This window comes from Eleutherodactylus coqui, chromosome 7 (genome assembly GCF_035609145.1).
Source record: "Eleutherodactylus coqui strain aEleCoq1 chromosome 7, aEleCoq1.hap1, whole genome shotgun sequence".
Classification (NCBI taxonomy): Eukaryota; Metazoa; Chordata; class Amphibia; order Anura; family Eleutherodactylidae; genus Eleutherodactylus; species Eleutherodactylus coqui.
Genome location: NC_089843.1, coordinates 123,401,001 through 123,414,613, shown reverse-complemented (window position 1 = coordinate 123,414,613; position 13,613 = coordinate 123,401,001). Strand labels below are relative to the sequence as shown.

Below are 13,613 nucleotides of genomic sequence, written 5' to 3'. Positions count from 1 at the left end.
AATTTGGCACGAGCATTGATTATGTCATAAATAGGAAAAGCTAATGGGTCCCAACTCGATTATTTAATTCTAAGCGCAAAAAAATTAGCGTCCAAATTTTACGTGCGGAATCTAATTTTCTCACTTCACGATGTCATAGAAACATGAAATTTGGCATGAGCATTGATTAGGTCATAAATAGGAAAAGTTAATGGGTCCCAACTTGATTATTTAATTTTAAGCGCAAAAGAATTAGCGTCCAAATTTTATGTGCGGAATCTAATTCCATCACTTCCCAATGTCATAGAAACTTGAAATTTGGCACGAGCATTGATTATGTCATAAATAGGAAAAGCTAATGGGTCCCAAATCAATTATTCAATTCTCAGCGCCAAAGAATTAGCGTTCAAATTTTACATACAGAATCTAATTCTCTCACTTCCTGATGTCATCTATATATATAAATAAATAAATGTATGTCTGTCTGTCCTTTTATGCATTACTACACCATTCATCCAATCGCCATGAAACTTTGGGAAGTTGTTGAGTACACTCCTGGGAAGATTACTGGCATAGTACATCTATCCTACGATAGGTGGCGCGCGTGCGAGCATCGTCGACAGTTATGCCCCCCAGACAAAGATCGTTTGATTTCCATCTCAAGCACGAAAGCAAAAGGCATTACGAGCAACTGGATGCGTGTTCAACTACAAAATGATGCATCCGCCGAACGTTTCGCTTGACAATTGCTGGATATTGAGAATGCTGAGGTAATATGAAAGCTGTGCTGTGATTGGTTGCTAAATATTATACCACTGAGGCAACATGAAAGCTGTGCTGTGATTGGTTGTTATATATTATACTGAGGTAACATGAAAGCTGTACTCTGATTGGTTGTTATATATTATACCGCTGAGGTAACTTGAAAGCTGCGCTGTGATTGGTTGTTATCTAGATATATAAAAATAAATGTATGTATGTATGCCTGTCTTCGCAGCAACGCGCGACGGGTAAGCTAGTCACCAATAGAACATGTATAGGAGTTTGCACAATCAGTTAGAGCAAATGTGGAGTGATATGTTTGAGGATGACATATGTAACCTCTATGCTTCCTTGCCCCCCATATCACATCTTGCATCCAAGCTAGAGGAGGTACAATAGGGTACTAAAGATTCCATGCCCGCCCGTATCACATCTTCCATACAATCTAGAGGCAGTACAATACGTTCCTAGAGCCTCCATGCCCGCCCGTATTACATCTTGCATCCAAGCTAGAGGCGGTACAATAGGGTCCTAGAGCCTCCATGCCCATCTGTATCACATCTTGTATCCAAGCTAGAGGAGGTACAACAGGGTACTAGAGCCTCCATGCCCCCTCGTATCACATCTTGCATCCAAGCTAAAGGCGGTACAACAGGGTACTAGAGCCTTCATGCCCCCTCGTATCACATTTTGCACCCAAGCTAGAGGCGGTACAACAGGGTCCTAGAACCTCCATGCCCCTTCATATCACATCTTGCATCCAAGCTAGAGGTGTCCCTACAGGGTCCTAGAGCCTCCCTTTAAGTGTCCAGTTTTCCACAATAAATTATCCTGTTGCTCTGCTATTGTAATCACTTACTTATATCAATGTTACAATCACACATTACACACTCCCTTTAGGTGCTTGATTTTTTTTTACAATGAGTGTATATAACAGTTGATTTACATATACCCCGCAAAATAATGGCTAAAAATATCTTTAACTCATCCGACAAGAAACAAGGTCTATAATAGTGGTAAAGTAATAAATTAACTATGTCTGCTAACATGCTGGGAGGCAAAAATGTGAAAAATCCTTGCAATGTTTAATGGAAAAAATTGACTTCATCCTTAAAGGGGTTCTGACATGAATAATGTTTTTATGCTTTAGCAGCCATTGTTCCCTGGTCTGCCTAATGGACACAGGGAACTCACGGTTTAATGGCTGCTAAAACATAAAAACCTCATACTTACCTTTTCTCCTGTTGTTGTTGACATCGGGGGGTCATCTCCCGGCAGGCGCTGCTCTTCCTCTTCTTCCTCAACGAGCCGCGCTGCTCCGGGATCGCGCGCATGCGCAGTGGAGAGGTGCCCTCTGACAGGAGTCAGGACGGGCTGCGTCTCCACTGCGCACGTGCAGAATCTCGGAGTTCAGCCAGGATGGACGGGCCGCCCACAGCAAGCACTGCTTGTGACGTGCTTGCTGTGGGCGGCCCGTCCGTTCACCTCGGAAGTGACTGACGGATGGAGCAGAGCAGGATCGGTCATTTTGACCACTCCTGCTCTGCTTCTACAAGCCACAGAAGAAGATGCCAGACGGAGGGGACATGCCTGGTGATCGGTCCTAGCCAGGTAAGGTGAGTACAATTTTTTTTTTGTAATGTCAGAACCCCTTTAAGGGGTAAAGGGCTATTTCCATCATTTGCACCGCTTGCTCGACTCTTTGCCTAACTGCTATAAACTCAATGGAGCATGGGGCAGCCGGGAACTGGTGAACGGAAGTCACCAAGACCTGCATATATCAGGCATGTATGGCATATAAATACTGAAGATGGGAATACCCCTTTATTTTTAACTATTTGTACTCAGTGAAAGAATGCGGATCAGTATTCAGTACATTCATTGTGGCTATATTCCGTACAGATAATATTTTGTGTTTTGTAAGGTTAAATGTATGGAAAAAATGATTAAAAAGTAGCATGAATGAGATAAGGGAAACTGTATGGGATTACCATGTGAAGTGTGCATGCACTGTCACCAATGAATACAATATCATGGGGCTCCTACCGCATCACAATAAAAAAATCTAGTGGAATAGTAATAACAACGTTGCATCTGGACACAATTACAATATTCTAGCGATCTCTCCAAACAAGTTGAGATTTCAGAGATTAGCTGCAAAAATACAATTCTGGAAGGAGAAAAAAAGACTTATAAAAAATATATTGAAAAGCGTGACAAAACAAAAGGTTGTTTGAAAGGCTAAAACATTTTCCAATGTTCTGCCTTATCTTTTGAGGAAGTCCAATAAATCTGGGAATTCTTTAATGTACTGCAGTAGCATCCCAGGAGAGCACTTCCCATGAGTCCTGGTCAGGAATCTGGAGGTCCTTAGAGTTGGAAGCTATTCTATGATAACTGTCAAGCTATATTTTGTAGCAACAAATAATAAGTTGGCTGTAAGAAACGGTGCAGCAATGGAGGCCGGAATGTCTTCCTTTCAGTCGGCAGAAATAAAACCAAAAACATAGCTCCATATGCAGATACTTAACCATATCACCATGAAAGAAGAAGCTTTACATCTCTATTGCATCACATAAAATCATCTTTACAAGTTTACACAAGCAAGTAAACTGGTAACTTTAAAGATGAGTTGACATAGTGAACTGCTCTAAACACAGGTTTACAATATCTGTCAATTATTTGGTGTGTTCTGAGCTAGGTCCTGGGGCCATATGTATGTAATGAGTTTGTTCATGGTACTGTACCTGAGTATTGAGCTTGGTTCTGGTAATCTATGCAAGTAGTGTGATGGCTCCAGATACTATGCCTGTACACTGAGCTTGGTGCTGGTACTATATTTATGTACTAAGCTTGGTGTTGGTACCAAATTTTGTATTGAGCTTGGCTCTTGTAGTGTATAACGGAAGTTTGCTTGGTTCTGATGGGGTATTCATGTGTCTAATTTAGTTCTGGTACTGTATGTATGCACTGAACTTAGCTCTGGAACTAAATGTATGCCCTGAGCTTGATTCTGGCACTGTACCTCTGTACTTAATTTAACTCTATTACTTTAATATAACTATAGAATGCACTAAGCTTAGTTTTGTAACTACATCTAAACATTAATCTTGATTGATTCTTTACAGTATAGCAAAAAGTCGTTGAATTTCTGTACACAACTTTCCACCGTTTCCCAATGGAAACCATAAACAGGGTAAGTTTAAACAAAGTATTTTTAATATAAAGAAATGACACTTAGCCTCTGTTCATATCTATGTCAGAAGCTCTGTTCAGAGCCTTTGCTACATAATCATCAGAGAATCCAGGACAAAATAGCACAATGTGCTGCACTATTTCTTGTGGACAAATACCAGAGGGCACAATAAAAGCAGCCCCCGCAGTGACAGGAGAGCAGGACATGGGAGTCCCTTTATCTAGATCAGCCAGGATCTCAGCACTAAGACCTCCACTGATCAGGAAGTTATGCCCAATCCAATGAATAGGGAATAACTTGTCATTGTGATACCACCCTTTTAAGATATAGCACTGGATCAACCTTTTATTTATATATTTTAGAGTGTACATTACAATAACTGACTGATTTCAACATTGGATCAGTTGCTTTTGCAAGGTATTTGACTGCTTTAAGTCATACCTTGAAGGCCACAAACTAGTCAGTTATTGTACATCCTAAAACCTAAAAAAGTTCATTCGTACCTCCTGTTTGACTTGTATTTCATCACAACTGCACTTCCAGGAACCCCATTCTTTCCAAACAGGGGCTACAGTCATTAGAGTATTTCGATATCTAGCGTTCAAAAGGACCGAGATTATAGCAACTGATTAAAGGGCCGTTTACACGTAACTATTGTCACAATTTGCTTGAATGAAGGAACGTGAGCGATCAACGTTACGTCTAAACGCAAGCTAACGAGTCAATGACTAACGAGAATTTTGCACTTCTTGTTAGTGATTTTGTTTCAGCCCACATAAAATTCATTGGTGGCTCGTTCCCTTCTCGTAACATTTAAACACTCTCCACCAGAAGCGGAACTTCTGGGCCCCAATGCAAAACCTGGAACGGGGCCCCCAACTATAATGCTTTATTCATAGTACTGGGCTCCCTATTTGGAGAAGAGAGGTCTTATGGGCCCCCCAAGGCTCCAGGGCCCGGGTGCAACCGCATCCCCTGCATCCTCATTAGTTACGTCCCTGCTCTCCGCTCAGTGTTGTACATAGAATGTGAAGCCCTGAATGAGAAGTGAACGATTCTCAAAGGGAATCTGCCTGTCTAAAAAGGCTGCACGATTGTGAACGAGTTAGCGGTTGCATCACTCACTTGTGAGCTCGTTCATATGAGAATCTGCTCATGTAAAAGGGGCATTACTTCAGGTTTCTAGAGTAGCACAACATTCTCAGCACAACATTCTATGTCAGCAGAACGTATGCTTGAAAAAAATGATTACATTGTGAAGCAGTCTGCCTTGTTTTTATCTGCTAAACTATGATGGAATGTGAAAATGATGATCGTGAAAGAAGTTATAGCCATAAAACTACTGCATACTGGAAGCAACATGTTTGTCTGTTTATTCATCTACCTTGACTAGCAAAGCCATACTTTCCTCTTTTTAACATTTTATAACTTTTTGTTCTTTTCACTCTATATCACAGATGCATTCCAATAGGTGGACCACATAGTTCATGCTGCTAATGAAATGTTTGATGTTAGCTGTCCCGCCAATTATATCAGAACAAAAAGGCTTCTTTTCATTATTGCCCAAATTACACGCTTCTCATTTTGACCACTTTATAGAATACATGTGGGTTGGTAGACAGCCAGCTTATGATGTGCAGATTTACGTTGCCTGTTGATAAAATAAGTGTACTTCTTTCAAAACATTTCACATTGTTGCCTTTTTAATGTACAGTCCATTACAGGGAAAAAGAGAGTTTCATACCTTTTTTTTCATGTCAAGCAAAGGATTGCTCACAATGTGTCAATTATTTCTTACTTCTTACCATGTCTACTTTTTTATTGTGTTACAAAGATAGACATTTCCCTATAGCTATGCAGTTTTTGAATTGCTGGTCATTGGAATTGCAGAAACAGTACAGCAAAGCCAATTTGGCTGTTTCCTTAATTTTGGCCACCGGTGGCTATGGCATAAAGACTGGTATTCTCACCTCAGCTATGATTGACTGAGACAGCAATACCCATTTAATGCTTTCCAACAGATCGTATCATTCACATTTCATTAGTAGAAGACACAAGACAAGACAGAATGTTAGCATAAACAAAATGACAGGATATTGCTTGACTTTTAAGAGCCAAAAATGGGGAAAAAAACTCTTCATTTTAGACTTGGATAAAAATTATAGTCATGTTTCTGAAATCTGATCTTTTTTTTTTTTAACATGGTGACAGAACTTTGGAAATGTTTTTCAATATCATCCAATGGAAAAACATGCTGATTGTTTTCCATTTCTGCTTTTAAACTTATCCAGGATGGAGGGACTTCAAAGCTTTGCAGAGGCTTGTTTTGTTCAGCAATGTACCTTCACAAAGGATCACAACGTGGTGGAGTTGCAGTGTACTATTACACAACATTTCTGTACAGTGATTGACACATAATCAATAAAACATTAGCTGAAAACACTGAAATCACCCCGTTAACTTTCTAAATGACTAAAAATTAGAGATGAGCGAGCATACTCGCTAAGGCAAACTACTCAAATGAGTAGTGCCTTATTTGAGTACCTGCCCGCTCGTCTCTAAAGATTTGGCTGCCGGTGGGGAGCGGCAGGGGAGAGCGGGGAGGAACGGAGGGGAGATCCCTCTCTCACTCTCCCCCCCTTGCTCTCTCCTGCTCACTCCCACAACTAATCGCTCACCCGCACCGGCAGCCGAATCTTTAGAGACGAGCGGGCAGGCACTTGAATAAAGCACTACTTGCTCGAGTAGTTTGCCTTAGCGAGTATGCTCACTCATCTCTATTAAAAATGGTTCAGAAAACACACATTACTCTTCTTAATCATCAGTGCAATATAACATAATATAATGCATATTCTAATATACAATGTAAGGTATAAATATATTTATACAGTGCATAATGCTGAAGCGCATGTACTCAGGCTTACCCCAGAATACGACATTACACTGTGTTAATTAAATGAATATGACTCCATGTTCTATCCTATGCGTAGCCATTTTGTGAGCAAGTAGCCATCTTCTGTGTCAATTATTTTGTACTTTTCCTTTAACAAGATTTGCTAAAATGTATTGAAGAATAAGAATGACTAAAACATTCCAAGGCCCTACATTGAATGTCTCAGGTCCTTGCGCCCTGTTCTCCTGTCTCTCTCTAAATAATTATTGTTTATAATTAAAGTACCTTTGTGTTCGGAGAAGTTAATCATGTAGAATTCTACTGTGTCTGTGCTGCTTTTCCTTTAGCAATTTACATGTTAAATTCCTTATCTTGCATGTTTATGTTTCTTTGACCAATGGTAATAAATGAATTATAATAGATTTGAATTATTGTCATTAGATCTAAGTGCCTCTGTAAAAGCTGCAGTGTGTCAATCAATAAACAGATTACTTTAGATCACATCCCATGCTGTGTGGTTTAATGTTAATCTCCTGAGCTCACCTTACCTCTAACATTGAATTTGGACCCCAATAGCATATCATATAGCAAATATTGGTTTGCAGTAACATTTGGGAGGGCCTCCTAAATGTTCAAGAAAAAGATAGTTAAACTGTTAGGCCGACTTTACATCTGCATCGCAGCCTCCGTTCGAAAACTCTGCTAAAAATCCTGAATGAAATAATGTAGCACATCTACCATCCAACATTGAGTGACATGAGCAAACTTGTAGAAGGGTATGTTTACACGCGGTAGATTTGTTGCAAAAATTGGTAGTAGTGTGGGTCATTCACAGATTTCCAAACTGCCTCTGGAAGTGACATCCTCACAAAAATTGTGCCTTATTAGCTTCAGGAAATGGTCAGCTGCTGCACACAAGCCTAAGATTACCATCTACAAGCCAAGTATTGGCTGGAGTGATGGAAAGTTCTCTGGTGTGATGAATCACAATTCACTATCTGCTAGTACGATAGATGAATTTGTGTTTGAAGGTTGCCCAGAGAATGCTACCTTCTGTAACACAGAGTGCCTACTGTAAAGTGTGGTGGAGGAGGGATAATGGTATGGGGTTATTTTTCAGTGCTGATCTGTGCCCCTGTGCATAAAATGAGGTCTATAAAGACATGATTTGAAAAACGTTCTATGGATGAATTCAAATGGCCTGGAGCCCTGGACAGAGCCTTGATCTCAACCCTAATGCATACCTTTTGGGGTGAAATGGAATACTGATTGTATGTCAGATCTTGTCTTCCAACATAAGAAACTGGCGTTAATTATAACAGAAATTGAGCTGGCATAGCTTTCTGTGTCAGCGCACGAAGGAGCTGAGATGTGACAAATATGTGAAGCTCGTCATATGTTAGTCACATCGTGCTCCAGTGGAAATTGTATTAAGACCAGCATTTGAAACGCCGGTTTTAGTAAATTTCCACCAATGTATATAGCAACATAAATCATTACTATTTAGTTTTCACACCTGTTCACTTAGCACTTGATTAATTATAAAATGCAAGGTGCCGATGGGTAACAGGAGGCGTCCCCAGTCCCTTGTCATCTGCTTACATGCTGCAATTGCTATTGATTGTGGCATGTAAGTGGTTAAAGTGCCAGGATCTGAGGTTTCTCTGTTCTTGCCTCTGAGGTGCTTAACTGAAGTGCAGCCAAAATAGGCTTTGTCCTTTAAGGGGCATTCCGAGCTTTTTAAACTGATGTCATATCCTGTTGATAGGTCATCAATAATTGATGGACGGAGGTCCACAGATTGGGATCACCATTTATCAGGTGATCTCCCAGACCACTGTCAGTGCAGTGAGCAGGACATCATCATCAGCGGTCAGCAGAGGAAGTGGGAGCACTGACTTCAATCCTAGTGGAATCCATGGGAGCACTGCATTTCTCTCCCAATGCCTGCTACTCTTATGGTCAGGACAGGATACGTCTCTTCCACTTTCTGCTACTCTTATAGTCAGGACAGGATACTTCTCTTCCACTTCCTGCTACTCTTATGGTCAGGACAGGATACTTCTCTTCCACTTCCTGCTACTCTTATGGTCAGAACATCACAAGTGGAAGAAAAGCATTGTATTTCCATTGATTTCAATAGGAGTGAAGCTGGTGCTCTTTCTTCTTACGCTGACCACTGATGACAATGGCTGGCCTGTTGCAGTGACAACATTCGGGACAATCACCTAATAGATGGGGTACTGAGCGGTGTATCTCGTCCATTATCACTTCAAAAAGCCTGGAATATTACTTTAATCTATGTCATACATGCAGTTTCACTGCCATGTGTGTGATGACATACTGCAAAGATGCACACTGGGACTCAGTTGCCCAAGGGCCCACATAAATCTGGAGCCAGCCCTGGTAAGGTGCCTCTTCCTCATTACACCTAATACAGAAGTATACATTAATTGGCTGACTGCCCTGTGAGATGCTTTTACCAATAAAGATGTATTAAGATGTGCCGAGTGCCGCGCTGTCTCTGTGTTTTCTCATTCTTAAAGGCTCCCTTAAAACCTGCCACAGTTATGACTTGCCGTTTAATGCCAATGTCTACTCTTTGTTGTAGAATTGTAAAAGATGTAGTTATCGCTTGGTGTGCAGATAAATGTATTTGCTGTTTTGTCACTAAGGACTCGCTCACATCAGCATCAAAGGCTTCACTAAGAGCCTCTGTTGCTAATTTCCACAAAAATCCCAGAAGCAATAGCTCTGCATGCAGTGCTAGTTCATGCTGGAAAATGTTGGGCTGCATGACGGCAGCCAGGCAGGTTCCAATACAGTCCATGGGTTCCATCTGGCATCATCCGGGTGCAGCATGTACCACATCTGGCACTTCCACTTTTACTATTGTTCGGCTCCTAGCTGTTTGCAGGAATAAAGAAAATCAGCGGAATGCAGGAGTCCATGTGCAGCAAATGAATAATTCCAGTGGCACGCAGTCTCTCAGGCAGCACACCTCGAGGGCCAGGGGGCTGCTGGTCTTTACGTTTTACCTCTAGAGGAGGGAGAGGAACGGGAGACTAGCAAGAATCTGCTGGTGCTGGCTTTCTCTTTTCCTCAAGCTATAGCTGCAGTGGGTGATGCAATATAGAAGAGATCCACCAGTCTCTTGGAAAGAAGCCAGTATAGCTGCACTTCTGGACAAATTCCCAGAGGAGACCTGTCTGACATGTCCATCTTCTTAGAAGGCTGGCTGCTCCTCCTCCCTCAAAGTGACCAGAACCAGCAAAAATTAAACATGGGCACAACACATTACAATGCAAGAGCGGGATGTTAACTGCACTCCACCCCCTTACAATGTCACAGGAGCTTATCTGACTGAAACCCACTTCTGTGGTGTCAACGTGCCCAACTAAAACCCACTTATGACGTCTCATGAGCATACCTGACTGAGACCGACTTGTGATGTCACAGTAGTTTATCTGACCGAAACCCACTTGTGATGTCACAAGAACTTGCCCAACTGAAACCCACTTGTTATTTCACAAGAACTAATCTCAGGAAAACGTATTTGTGATGTCAAAGGAACTTACCTGACTGAAACCCAGTTGTGATTTCTCAGGCGCATTGAAAGCAATGGTTTAGTTTCATCTCATTTTGTCCCATAAAACAGGACAAAATCACAGTCATCTGTTTAAGCCCGAAGGGTTCATTGTTTCATACCACTTGCAACAAATACTGACCCTCCCATCAGCATGCTATAACAGATATCTGCATTCATCTGAGCAGGTGATGTTTTTCAGCTGCTCACTGATCCAATTTCTGCACTCTTTTGACCACTGGAGTGCCGCCTTTCTACTTCTCATAGACAGCAATGGTACTTGAACTGGTCATCTGCTGTTGTAGCCTTTTTGTGCTAACAACTGAAGGGTTGTACATTTGAAGACATTAATTGGTTCACCAGTTTTGTATTAGGCTGCAGTTTGCTTGGCTACTCATTCACTAGAATGATTCTTGACATCCTTCTCTGACCCCTTTTGTTGGCAAGTTTTTTATGTCCTATGGATCCTCTTATGTTGGATGTTTTTTCATGAGCACACTCTTCTCGTTAAACTATCAGAACCGTTGCATGAGGAAACCACACAAGGTTGGCACTTTTTGAGCTACTGGCCCTGACAAGTTTGGAACTGATGACCATGCCTAATGCAAAGTCACTCAGATTGCTCAATTTTCCATTTTTAGCGGAGATTCACACTGAAACTGATTCACGGAAAACTTGCTCACTTGATTTTATGCTGCACTCCAGGGACACATGTCGAATTTCCAAACAGAGAAGCTTCACTCTTAAACGGACAGTGTCTCTAAGGGCTTCTTTACACGACCGTATTCGCTCATGTTTTGTGTTTTGCATACGTAAAATATTCACGTACTAAATAGAAAGGGAATAGAACCTATTTCAATGGGTTCGTTCTAATGAACGTTTTTTCTGTATGCATTCCCTGTGTGTGCAAAAAAGTAGGACTTGCTCTATTTTCCTGCGTTTTTGCACACCAAGGGCCCCATAGTAGAACACATCTCAACCTCATGCGCAAAATAGGCTCATTCAAGCGCAAATACGTAGTGCTGAGTCGAATGTATTTGCGTATACAGTCGAGTGAAGCCGCCCTAATAAAGTGGAAATTCAGTCTATATGCATATAGTAAATATGTGTGTATGCTGTGTATGTACTTAGTAAAGACATGTCTGGACTACTGCCATTTGTCAGCCAGGGCTGATCTTCATTCTCAGTATTTTATTAGTTTTTGAATTCTTTTATAGATTGCTATCCATGTGAAACAATAGCATAAATAATAAAATTATATTTAAAAAAAAAGTGTAAAGACTCAGTAATATTTGCCTGGTTAATTATATGCAGAACCCAATGGCTTCAATAATATTAATATTACTCATTTACTCACATAACAATGCAGCATGACATTTTGGAGCGACTCACAAAAGGGTGATGTGTTACATTATAAATGAATTAACAACGTGTGGGGTTTTCTTGTGTTTTACATTTAAGTGAAAATATTTTAGACATTGATGTTTTGTTCAGCAGCAAAATAAAAGAGAGAAAAGACCACCAATCACTTGAGATTCTTCAATGTTGGCCACCAGTTTTGCTATTCGGGGAGAGTTGCATATTTGCTAAATCTAAATAAGGGTCTTGCGTAGTTTCTCAGCAAAGAATCAACACTTAACTGAGTGACTTCAGCCCATAGTAACGACAAGTTCTTTCTTTATGCCATTACTTCATCTTGCATTAATCACTCATTTTACAACTTTGTGAAATGCTGTCATTCTGTATCCCTTTCATTGCAAGCCATGGCGTTCTTGCAGTGACAAAGAGCATCTGAAGTTAATGAGGCCGGTCTGCTGGCCATATAAAATATCAGACTTTTCACAAAGGACTCTCAGCTTCCCAAGCACTTTGTGTCTAATTGGGCTTGGTAAAGGCGTCCTCTATGTCTGAAGTATTCGAAAACGTTTTGTCAATTTTCTGCCACGTAATGACAGAATTAAAATATTTGTTTTTATGTATTTTATTGTATTGTGACGCTGATTCAGGATACGATGCAGAAGATGGAGTTACAACAAATGCACAGTATTTATTTTATGAACAAAGGAATTAAAATGTTTAATGTTGTATTATAACATCAAATAAGCAATTAAACTGTTACCATAGAATCTCCTAATGCTAGCTACAGCTAAATCCTAGGAGTATTAAAACTCTATTTACAATAAGGAACTTTATTATTACTATTATTATCTTTATTACTTTATGCACAATACGTAATAACAGTAGCACTTTGAGGAAAATATCAGGAATACTCCATAGTTAATAAGTCTGTATAGTCAAATGCAATGTGCAACTTCACTTCAGTGTCACCCACCCAAATGTAGTCTTTTAGAAAAGCTGGTTCCTGTGTCCAAATACAGTGTCCCTTTAAATATCACAGTACATAACAGTGATTAGAGCTCTTTAAATATCACAGTCCTTCCTATAACAGGCCTGGTAACACATCTTCCCTAGTGGTGTGCACAACTAGCAGTTTTACTGAGGCCGGCCTCACTTATGATTTGTTGCTGGCAAACTGCTTGATGTTCTCCCTGGTCTAGATCCGTGGCATGGAAGTGCAATCCCAATCTCTCCCTCTAGTCTCTGGGCAACAGACAGGTTTCAGTTCGTAAGTTCAGTGTCTGCTGCTTCCCAGGTAATCTTTCTCTCTCGTGTGCGATCAAGATTTTCAGCTCCTGCTGCTTTTCTCTCGCTGGCGGCAGCAGCAGCTCCTCTGCTGGTCATTGCAACTTCAGCAGATGGTGCTCCCACAGCACCTACCTCTCTCTGTAATGTGCTTCTCCTGTTGAACAGCAGGAAATTGCCTTTTTATAGTGCTGACATCATCTCACTAGAAAGTTCACAGGGAGCATGCTCAGTTCAGTTTGGAGTGGCCATCTTGGTGCTCCATTGTAAAGCCTGGTACACCCTTTAGGAGAGCTTCTTACAGTGTCACAGCAGAATGTGTAGAGCAATCATTTTTTTAGGACTGGTGATGAAACTGATTGAACAGTTTCCTTCTGACTCTAAAAAGAATAAGGCAAAAAGGTGCTGTGCCGTTAATAGGTACAAGGTAGGTATGAGGTTCCCAGAAGTACCTATACCTATGAATTATAATAAGAAGAGGCATTAATGAATTCGGTCAGGCTACTGGACTTTTCTGAAAGTGGACAATGTTTTTTTTTAAAGCAAAGGTGACT

General features: G+C 40.7%; 1 protein-coding gene across 3 annotated transcripts in view; it reads left to right on the top strand.

The window, feature by feature from the left end:
- Window positions 1-13,613, top strand: part of LOC136573392 (cytotoxic and regulatory T-cell molecule-like) — a 113,121-nt gene that overhangs the window by 35,667 nt on the left and 63,841 nt on the right. For 2 of the 3 annotated variants that reach the window (XM_066574687.1, XM_066574685.1), the window contains exon 7: window positions 3,870-3,938. The exons of the other annotated variant lie outside the window; for it this stretch is intronic. In XM_066574687.1, the coding sequence (XP_066430784.1) occupies window positions 3,870-3,874 (5 nt within the window). In that variant the 3' untranslated portion in view covers window positions 3,875-3,938. Of the gene's footprint in view, window positions 1-3,869; window positions 3,939-13,613 lie in introns of those variants that run through there. 3 annotated transcript variants of the gene reach the window in all.